This window comes from Apostichopus japonicus, chromosome 21 (genome assembly GCF_037975245.1).
Source record: "Apostichopus japonicus isolate 1M-3 chromosome 21, ASM3797524v1, whole genome shotgun sequence".
Classification (NCBI taxonomy): Eukaryota; Metazoa; Echinodermata; class Holothuroidea; order Aspidochirotida; family Stichopodidae; genus Apostichopus; species Apostichopus japonicus.
The window spans coordinates 6,167,799-6,179,510 of NC_092581.1; the positions used below are offsets into that span (position 1 = coordinate 6,167,799).

General features: G+C 37.0%; 1 protein-coding gene and 1 non-coding gene across 12 annotated transcripts in view; both read right to left on the reverse strand.

Annotated features, from left to right (window-relative positions):
- LOC139962757 (organic cation transporter protein-like) overlaps positions 1-11,712 on the reverse strand; it is a 53,193-nt gene continuing 41,481 nt past the window's right edge. For all 11 annotated transcript variants that reach the window (XM_071963063.1, XM_071963061.1, XM_071963069.1 and 8 more), the window contains 10 exons: positions 11,266-11,369; positions 10,769-10,923; positions 10,064-10,232; positions 8,044-8,170; positions 7,489-7,586; positions 5,768-5,976; positions 4,747-4,855; positions 3,908-4,129; positions 538-1,942; positions 1-442 (listed from right to left, as the gene is read on the reverse strand). In XM_071963063.1, the coding sequence (XP_071819164.1) occupies positions 1,882-1,942; positions 3,908-4,129; positions 4,747-4,855; positions 5,768-5,976; positions 7,489-7,586; positions 8,044-8,170; positions 10,064-10,232; positions 10,769-10,923; positions 11,266-11,369 (1,254 nt within the window). In that variant the 3' untranslated portion in view covers positions 1-442; positions 538-1,881. The remainder of the gene's footprint in view (positions 443-537; positions 1,943-3,907; positions 4,130-4,746; positions 4,856-5,767; positions 5,977-7,488; positions 7,587-8,043; positions 8,171-10,063; positions 10,233-10,768; positions 10,924-11,265; positions 11,370-11,712) is intronic.
- Trnac-aca (transfer RNA cysteine (anticodon ACA)) lies at positions 8,419-8,491 on the reverse strand. Its single transcript has one exon. It is a non-coding gene; the product is annotated as a tRNA-Cys (tRNA).

Genomic DNA, 11,712 nt, shown 5'->3' on the forward strand with positions numbered 1-11,712 from the left:
TGATATTTAGGTAAGATTCTGTATTATTCAAAACTCGGAATAAATCACGTGTTTACATCTTGTAGCACCTTTTCTCATTGTAACGGTATACGATTTACGTTATACATTCAAGGCACATGCCTGGTACGTATAGCTATATCACTAGGACAATTTCGAATTATTCACTTCAATATATCTATACGGCATCTCACCATACATCATCATGCGTCAACAGATGGAGTATTGAAACAACAGCTCTAATCGAAAATATAAAACCAACAAGCCAAAAGGCTTAGGATGTTTAATATAGATGCATTTTCTATAAAAAAAACATATAGTTTATATGTAACACAACTCAAGGACTTTGACCTCCACCATATAAGTTAGCTGAATAAGTGAAGTGGATCTAAATAAAAACGTTTTTCAGAATTTGATCAGCATTCACCACAAGATAACGTTTAACCTCCATATTAAACAATATAGTTCTTGCAGTCACTGAGGTGGATCCACATATTATCTATGAAATTCATTCACGCTTTATTTTTGATAACCTTTAACCTCCATGTTAAACAATGTAGTTCTTGCAGTCACTGAGGTGGATCCACATATTATCTATGAAATTCATTCACGCTTTATTTTTGAAGTTATTGTACTTACAAGTTACTCAGGCTTTGCCTATTTATTTATTTATTTTGGTTAACTTCATACTAAACTAAGTAGTCCAGCCGCTTACATTGATGACCGAGTTATATGTTAAACGACCAAAGAGGATAAGTGACAATGACTTGTAATCTGCTTTGAAAACCAATTGAACGGCAAAAGGACTACAGGTGACGATAATAATAAGGTTAACTATATGATAATATAAAGGGACATAGTTTTCGTTCTTATCTTGTAAATTTATATCAATTATCTATATTATCACAACGTTTGGTCTCTTTAGCGTTCCATATTGTGGGAGCCGACCAAACCACAATGTACATAATCACTGCGTAGGCCTATATGTTTATTACCATACCGTATAATCGAATATCTTTTACATTATCATCTTGCCACTTTGATATATTATGGTGTATTTTTATGTAATTTGTGGTTCCATACGGCAAGACTGTCGGTTTATGAAGGAGGTTGCACTTCACACGAGTGACATTATGTGCGGGGATCTATTAAATGTGTCATTGTAAATGACATCGTATACATGTATGTAAAATAGACCTACAATCATTACTTTACGGCTGTTGAAAGATATATTATGAATTTATTAATCCATTTGTTGTCATTTATTCTAAATTATTTTTTCATTTTGTAAAATTATATTTCCCATTGGTATGTTCAGAGGGCCGGGGAGGGAGGGGGGTAGGAGGGGTATGCCCGTACCTTCCACCGCCAGTCAGGGGAAATAGTTCAGTCGGGGCATATTTGAATTCAGACGGGAACACCACTGCTACGGGTATTAGTTCAGCACGTACCGAAGTCAGTTGGGTTATTTTAGAATACGTCCACCCCTTCCCCTTCTTTAAAATCCTTGATTTCCCCTCAGATGAGATTTTAGTTTTGGATCCATCCATATCTTTATTTGACTTACTGATATATGTTACGGTTATGAACATTCTCAAGCATGGCTTGGAGATTTAATTGCCGTCCTATGCAGGAAAAGCAACTAACAAGGAAAAAGATTATTATATACATACGGTAACACTAATAAAAAAGTTTAAAAAAATTGTATCAAGTAAAATCAGTTCCACATAAGATCAATTTAAAAGGAAATTTTGATGTTTTTGTGAAAACTGAATACAATTAAATTTTCAGACAGACTTATTACTCTATAAATCTGTTAACTAATGACCCATTTATGAATGTATGATAGTACCATGTGACATCTGTCCTCTTCAGATATATACATTAAATATCAGTTGGTTTCGAACTTCCGTTTTCATTGTTATCCTCGTTGTTGGCAACTTCCCTGAAAGAAGAAACAAAGCGAAATACAACGATAATGATTCAGCATCTAAGGGCGTACATGTAAGGGGGGGGGGGGGGGGTAAGGGGTGTCCCATTCCCAGTGAAAATCGATACCAAGTCGGTCTCAAAATTGGATCCGAAATCAGCTGGGTTTCCTACCCACGAAAGTAAAAGTAATAAACAAAGAAGAAGAAGAAGAAGAAGAAGAAGAAGAAGAGGAAGAAGAATATGAATCGGTTTTCCTGTTTCACCCTTATACGTCTTAATTTCCCAGATTAGGACAACATAACGCTAACAAACGCTAGTTTCTAGGGGCGTCGTGTGTTCCTGTGCTTTACAGTAGCTTCGAGAGAACAATAAAAATCACTAAAAATCATAGAACTGCAGCGGGGTCATCGCCACCTGCACCCCTCAGAGTTTATAGATACATTCCAGAGAAATTGTAAAACTCTTCTCTCTCTATCTCACCTTTGTTTTTGTACTTTAAACTTTCTAGAGAGAACAAGAAATAAAAGAAATCGCCACGTCCTCCGTCGCTCCTCCCCCCCCCCCCCGTGGACCCCGACTAGGGTTCCCTGAGATAAATCCTCTTTCTGACTAATTGCTCTACGCTTCCTTGGAAAATGGTGAATGTACACCTCTGGAATCAGATCCAAACCTGCGCACTTATTGAAACAAAGTTAAGGTATCAAATTTAACTTGGCTTTTAAACTCTAAGCGAAGTGAAAGAGAGAAAAGAATCATACATCTCTGTGTGTTGATCATAGGCGTAGGAGCCTCATTTGATTTGGGGGGGCTGTAACGACTTGCCCGAAAAATATTACCAGAATTTTCCGCGCGCTCCGCGCGCGTTCCACATGTTAATGTGTATCATATAGGCATTCATCGGTTATTACATCACATGCCAATAACATAAATCATTTTCCGTGTTATTACCCTTCCATATTGGTTAGAATTATTGGGGAAGTTGTTACAACAATAATGATATTAATAATAATATAAGTATAACCAATGAGAAACACATTGCAAATTCTTCTTCTTTCAGTAGGTGCCAGTGGCAGAGCTAGGGGTATTGGTCAGGGGGAGAGAATGGTCTGTAGGGGCGCTTTTGACACTATCTAAGCGGAGCGCCACCTCAGGTTGGCGCGGAGCGTACAGAAATTTTTGGAGTAAAGATACTCCCTAGATCGCCGGAAATGACCCTTTCCGGGCCTTGCTAATTTGCAGATAAACGAAGAATAAATAGGTGTCATCGCCATTTGTCAGAAAATTGCACCAACAAAATGTGACAAATGTCAATAGGTATTTGAGAGCGCAATAAAAAAGTCAATAATCGCGAATAAGTAAAAAGTGGTAAAAAGCTGAAAAGGGCGCCAGCAGTCCATTTGAGTCCGTCAGGGGGGCATGCGCCCCCTGTGACTGTATGGACGCTCCGCCACTCAGCATATTGCCCAAATTGTGACCCAAAAAATTGAAAAACACACTGCAAATTATTATTCTTTCAGTAGGTGCCCGAAAAAATTCTCAGCATATTGCCCAAATTTTCACCCAAAAAATTTGAAAAATACATTGCAAATTATTCGTCTTTTACTAGGTGCTCGAAAAATTCTCAGCATATTGCCCGAATTTTCACCAAAAAAAAAATGACAAACACACTGCAAATTATTCTTCTTCCAGTAGGTGCCCGAAAAATTCTCAGCATATTGCCCGAATTTTCACCAAAAAATTTGGTTGGGGGGCTGCAGCCCCCCAGCCCCCCCGCCTCCTACGCCTATGGTGTTGATAATGTCACGTGATATGTCGTCATATTAGTATTTATCGTCATTGTTTTCGTCATCGTCGTCCTCATGGTTATTGTCTATACTTGATCATCAAGACATCATCGACATCATTGGCGTTACTATTTGTAGTATTACTTATCTCTTTCCTTCAAACAGAGTATAGACTATACTGAACATTTACATACTTGTAAGAACTATTCCGTAGGTTCAGGGAGTCCTCGATTGTGTCAGGCATAGCTTTCCCTTTAGTTTCTGGTAAGAGGAACACCAATACACCGGCGAGCACAGACGACGTCGCAAAGAGCACGAGAGGCAAGGGCTCCCAGACACGATCCAGGACAAGAGTAAGTGGAGCAACAATACCGCCAATACGAGCTGCTACTGAGCATGCGCCAATGCTTAGGGCCCTGATTATTCAAGAAGAAGAAATAAGACAATGGATAGTTTAAAAATGTGTGTTCAAACAATCTTTTACACCAGAACACTTTTGTCTAATTTTATATATGAATGACCCTTAACATCCAGTTTCACCACCCCATTTTTCTGGCCGTGCGATCGATAGGTTATCACTGATAAAAAAAAATACTGCCGTCGTAATGAAATTAGTGAAAGCAATGAAGTATATATGAACTGATTGATATTTTAAATCCCATTTTCAAATACCTAAATTTGAATTTAGACCAATTATATTCTACTTTAAGTTTCTGATGCTGTATTTAAGATCATGACATTAAAAACTACAGGCAAATCGGCAAAGTGCAATGAGATCATCTCAAAAGAAACGAGAAGAAGAAATATTTTATGTCAAGTAAAAATAAGGTTTTCAATTTTAAGTGAACAATCTCTGGTACATGTTTGCATTGACATTTCAAATACCGGAATTTTTATGTTAGACACCCTGACATGCACTCTTGAAATGTTCAGTTATTGAGGTAAATGTTCAGACAAGTCTGCTTAATATTCTAAATGGGTGTTTGCTACAATCAATCAGTTGAATAACTAAACACTTATAATGTATAATTACCTGAGTGGAGTAGGGAATATCTCGGCTGTTAAGACATAAACATTGGCAAACGAGGCAGAGATTGCAAACTTGCCGACCATAGCCACAGTCACACGGGCAGGACCATTAGCTGTTACAAGAAATGCATTTAGGAAGATTGCTTTATTAAATGCATTCTTGAAGAAAGTGGCAAAATAGTTCACAACTCAAATATGCAATGACTCTTTATATTGGATTATTCTCTTGGTAATCTATTACTTGATAAACATTTCTCGTTCCAGAATCGATAATCCTTTCAAGTCAATGTTTACAACATTGAAAACGTATCACATGGCCTTTCACGTACTGAATACAATAAATGCTCAATAAATGATACTCCCTGACAAATTGGTCTGGATAAATGTTTACAATTTTGTAATCTATTTCTGTTCTTTCATCAGAAAACAGTAGAGACAACATGGAAATATCTCCACATTTCTAATCTTAACGGTTGCACATGTGTGAAAGTGAGACCAGTCTGTAGGTGCCACTCAACTATTGGAAAATTGAATTTCTTGAATTGAAATTAGTTATAGTAACGATATCGCATCTGCTTCCATATATAACTATATAAATGGAGTGACGTAGTTCTTGTTTGAATCAGCCAGGCTTTGCGATGGAAGTACTCATGATTTCAGATTATGACTTATGTGTGGTGGTAAATGACCTTTGACCTTCAAACACAGTTCTCTCACTCTGTGAGATTAACTCTCATAGCAAGTATTACAGGACAGCTGCAGTTTATGCATTATCCTGATGATGAGGTTGACAGATTTTGACATCTGTTTGGTATAACTAATGACCTTTGATCTCGACAAAGCAGAAGGCTCCTAGTACTCTGAATTTCAGTCTGAAATACTTGTGCAATAGTTTCCAGCGATGGGTGGTGAGTAATAAATAAATTGCAAACAACAGCAAGCTAGAAAGACCGAAGTTTCGTTTACCTTTCCCCGAGTAGTTATTTAATATTTTTAATATCACAGTGCAATAATAACAAGCTTACGAGTGAGAATTGTCAAGAAGCACGACGTTCCTGCCATGATCATAAGCACAGCAGTTGAGAGTTTTCTTCCGAATCTTCGCATAGAGTATATGCTGGAAACATAGGCTGGAATCTCTACAGCACCTGATATGCAAAACGCCACGTAAGCATTGACACCGAGGTCCGATGTGCCCAGCGATAATCCATAGTACAAAAAACTTTGTACAAACCTGACATAGAAACAAACCTAAAAGTTTGCATTCCATTTCATACCCGCATATAATTATGTGACTATGATGATGACGATGAAGGGTGATAAAGACAGATAGAGCACGTGGGTCAAAGTTTAAAACATCCACAAGCGGTTTAGTTGAATTATCAGTTCTCATTTTTAAATATGAGAGACATTTCTGCTAGCTTATATTTTTTCCAAATTTTATTTTCGAACGCGAATTGTTCCACTCTCTACAGGGTTCAGAGGAAACACTACCCTTGCCTTCTCCAAGTACCTTTATACACTGATTCAATACGTCACTAAATACGTTAGGTATGACACCTACACTTATTCAGTTTGTCACTAAATACGTTAGGAATGACACATCACACTAATTCAATACGTCACTAAATACGTTAGGAATGATACCTTACAGTAATGCAATACGTCACTAAATACGTTAGGAATGACACGTTACACTAATATAATGTGTCACTAAATACGTTAGGAATAGCAACTTACAGTAATTCAATACGTCACTAAATACGTTAGGAATGACACATCACACTAAAATAAAATTCAATACATCACTAAATACGTTAGGAATGACACGTTACACTAATATAATGTGTCACTAAATACGTTAGGAATGACACCTTTAGCTAATTCAATACATCACTAAATACGTGAGGAATGACACCTTACAGTAATTCAATACGTCACTAAATACGTTAGGAATGGCACCTTACACTATAATTCAATGTGTCACTAAATACGCTAGGAATAACACCTTACACTAATTTAATACTTCACTAAACACGTTAGGAATGACACCTTACACCAATTCAATACGCTAGGAATGACACCTTACACTAATTCAGTGTGTCACTAAATACGTTAGGAATGACACCTTACACCAATATAATATATCACTAAATACGTTAGGAATGGCACCTTGCCCTATTTCAGTGTGTCACTAAATACGTTAGGAATGACACATCACACTGATTCAATACGTCACCAAATACGTTAGAAATGACACCTTACACTAATTTAATACGTCACTAAATACGTTAGGAATGACACCTTACACCAACATAATATATCACTAAATACGTTAGGAATGGCACCTTGCCCTAATTCAGTGTGTCACTAAATACGTTAGGAATGACACATCACACTTATTCAATACGTCAATAAATACGTTAGGAATGTCACCTTACACTATTTCAGTGTGTCACTAAATACGTTAGGAATGACACATCCCACTAATTCAATACGTCACTAAATACGTTAGGAATGACACCTTACACTAATTTAATACGTCACTAAAGCCTCAGTGCACTTACCAGTTAAACCATAATTTAGTATGTCACTAAATACGTTAGGAATGACACATCACACTAATTCAATACGTCACTAAATACGTTAGGAATGTCACCTTACACTATTTCAGTGTGTCATTAAATACGTTAGGATTGACACCTTACACTAATTTAATACGTCACCAAAGCCTCAGTATACTTACCAGTTAAACCATAGATTTATCAAATAAAAGAGAAGAGTCGGGCAACGAATGACATCAAGTAAACTTGCTTGTTTTACATTATTATCCTCTTTAGCTTCCTGTAAAAGTAAACAAAATTATTATCGTTATAACTTTAATACCGTATCGAAAATATCATTGCAAATATCATTGCAAATATCATTGCAAGTTAGGAAAGGAAAATGTATACTGTGAGCGTCAGAACGCATGCGTTTTTAACAGTAATAAAGTTCTTCACTATTTCTGTATACCAGTCTGGACGGGACATTTAGAAAATTGCAGTTCCATATAAGACCATCACTGAGACCGACAATTGATTAAGATATAGTATATTTAGGAGAAGACAGAAGGGGAAGAAACGATTGATAAACAGATGGATATCCATCAGAATGTGTGGGTGTGTAAGTGTGTGTATGTCCAGAATTGTCCAGGATTTGGTAAGATGTAGAAGTAGAGTTAAGCAGGGCGGAGGGGGGGGGGGGTAGGGTTGAGGGTGTGCCCCACTTGTAGGTCAAGAGAAGGAACTGCATTACTTACAGTTAACTGCGATAATATATTTTGAGGTTTCGGTTTTCCATTCACTTGAGCAATCTTGTAAATGATTCTCTCTGCATCGTGGTACCTGTTCTTCGTTAAAAGCCATCTTGGTGATTCTGTAATCATTCTGGTAAAGAAACGAAATAATTTTAATAAACGTGGTAGTATGAAACTGTCGATATCAAAGGTAATCTGTATGCTGTATCTGCATCTCTCAATATCATTGTCATATATTAAGGAGAGTAAACCCCTATATATGACGTAATGCTACACTATTTTGTTATTCATGTAAAATCCTTTAATATATATATATATATATATATATAAATGAAAATCGTAATGAGTTGGAAAATCAAGAACAGTGAAAAAACTTCCAGCCTCCACCGGGATTCGAACCCGGGCCTCCCGCTTTGTACGCGGACACCCTAACCAACTAGGCCATGGACGCTGATTGTATGTCCAGAGGTTCTAAACCGGTAAGGAAGGTCGTAATTCCACTGTAGGCGTTTGTCACCTGTATCAAACAATACTAGTTCTGCTTTTGGTGACATATATTGCCTTACTCTAGAGATCAAACATGATGCTAACCAACTCGAAAATCATTTGTGATTCCTAAAGCCGGATCTCGAAAGAGATACTTTGAACAGACGTTATGTTAATGAAATGGAGGTAAACGACAAAGGCAAATGAATATATATAAATGAAAATCGTAATGAGTTGGAAAATCAAGAACAGTGAAAAAACTTCCAGCCTCCACCGGGATTCGAACCCGGGCCTCCCGCTCCCGCTTTATATATATATATATATATATATATATATATATATATATATATATATATATATATATATATATATATTCGAATGATTTCGAGTTGGTTAGCATCATGTGCCACCCCTGGTATGCAGTGAGCCAATACATCTGTCTTGCAAAAAGGGGGAGGGAGGAAGCCTGCCCACCCATTTACAGTGTTAGATATTTCATTTACTAATGTTACCCAACTCCAAAAAACCTTCCCCTTTCTCTTCAATCTCTACCCCTACCCGTTCTCCATCTCCTGGTATACAGACCCAATGCACAATCAAATTGAGAGTTACCTCCCTTACTATTTGCATAGCTTTGTTTCTTTAATTCTCAACTTAAGTAGCCCTTGAAAACCCATATCTGATGACACTAAATATAGGCTACTTAAAGGTTAACATATACCCCACTTTTGTGGACAGTGAATCTTTTCCCCTTGTTTTTATGCAACTAGGCCTAGGAGGTGTTCGCCCTACCGTGTTTTCCACGTGACCTGTACGTTATACGTATTCCTGAAGCATTCACTAATAAGTTTGCCTATATATAATGTTTCACCACTCAAAATCATTTTCCTCTTTGTGTCCATCCTCCCTTACACCCGCCCCTACATCCCTGGCATGCACTGAGGCAATCCAAACTCACATTGGGAGCTGCCTCCTTAAGATAGAAACGCCAGTGCCAACAGTAGCAGATTAATTCAATAAAATGTTGTGTGTTCTAAGAATATTAGTCACCTGTACTTTTGCTACACATTTAGTAAAGCAAATCTTTATACTTTGTTTACTGCAAAAAAACATTGATAAGAAATAGTGAACCTGTTGTTAGGGAAAATCCTACAATTTCTTATTAATTTTTGAAATTTGATACAAAAGTTACAAAACACTTTCATAAATGTCATAATCTTATTTCCCAGCTGTCGTAAGCCATAGAACAACCTTCACCAGACAACATCCAAGGTTCTTTTTATATTTTGACAATTAGCCACTGGAATGGTCATCAATTATGTAATAACTCATCAAGTCAAACTAAAAGGCATGTAAAAGTATGTAAACGCATGTAAAAAGCATGTAAAAGTATGTGAAAAGCATGAAAAGGCATGTAAAAAGCATGTAAAAGCATGTAAAAAGCATGTAAAAGTATATAAAAGCATGTAAAAAGCATGTAAAAGTATGTGAAAGAGAAAAACGTGGGTATTGCAGAGACGAATGAGACAAGACTTACAGGAATGAAGGCAGACAGATCAAATATGGCAGGGCAAACACAGCCAGTATCGCTCTCCAGTTTGCGAGGTACCGAGCGACTCCAGACAAAACAAAATATCCGATGGCAAAGAAATACCAAAGAGCGACCCCTACATAGACCCTCATCTCTGGAACTACCAGCTCGGTACCTTCGAATAGAGAGGAAAATGATGAAAGTTAACGACATCCACATGAATGAGAAAGAGATCACGAGAAAGATTCTAATAAAGAAAGCTCTCCATTATATCTTTCATATTCTACAGGTTAAGTGTGTCTCATCGTTAATTATTCAACGGTGAATCATTGATGGTAGGCAGTAGAATAGGTAATTAAAAAATTAAAAAAATTAATGGATTAAAGACACTAAGTGTCTGGGTGACGATCAATGTTAAAGATTGAATTCTAAGTTTCTATAGGCACCGTACTATAGGCACCGTTGGTTCTATATGCACCGTACTATATAGGCACCGTTAGTTTCTATAGGCATCGTGCTCACTCATTGGCCTTGTTTAGTTCATAATATTGAAGGTTCTTGCTTCGACCAATTGCTATTTTATCTTGAGTAATACTCGACAACCCATACACAGAAAATATTCCTATGCTATTTTCAGATATACCGTCAGGTCAATATAACGTCTTCATAGTATGTTGCAGCCGAATGACTATAACTTGGTTTTACATTTACCTAGAACAAATCCCACCAAAATGGTTCCATATGCTGACGCACCGACGAGAAACCGCAGCAAGCCAAAAATGATGTAATTTGAAGATAATGTACATAATAAACCAAAAACACCAGCGCTGACGTTAGAAATCAAAAACGTGTAGTATCGTCCGAACCTGCAATGGATTTTGAAGAAAAAAATATATATCGTTTTGCAGGCACTTTTGTTTCTCAAATTGATATTTAAGGAGACATTAAAGGCGCATCAATTTCATTAGCTCTCTCAACATCACTTGTCACGCATATAGCAAGTTCGTTGTTATTACATTTTCTTATTTTGAGTTTTTGTTCAAACAAGTACATTGTGTTAGTAATAATACTACATAAATCTGAAACAATACGAACATCCCCACATCGACGTGTTTCATGTTTACCTTATATTATTGGAATACTCACTACAGACCGACACTTTGCCCTTCCCGTTCCCCATCCCCTTCCCCGACTCTTATCACTCTTACTTGTCAGCCATAACTCCATAGATGATGCATCCTAACAGGAAACCGCCGAGATAAACCGACTGCAGCACATTGGGAATGAAGGCTTTATCACAGACTAGCTCCCACTGGTGAAGACAAGAAACATTTCATATTAGATAATCATGTAATATGGTTGCAGGGATTCGCTTTGAACTACATGCTCAGTTTGCTCATGACATCTTGTAATTAATAAAAGAGGACATAATTACAAATCCGGCATGAACGGTTGCCTTGAAAAAGCTTACTGCATGTTTTACCTTAAATAAGATATTGTGTTCTCGGGGTACCATGCTATCTATCTACTCTTAACAATAAGCAACAAAGTAGAATATCACATCACGTTTTCTCGAATAAGTCACAAAAAAATAACTTCTCTGAGCAGCAAATTTCGTACTTGGGGTAGCAAACTACCTTTATAAGATTCAATAT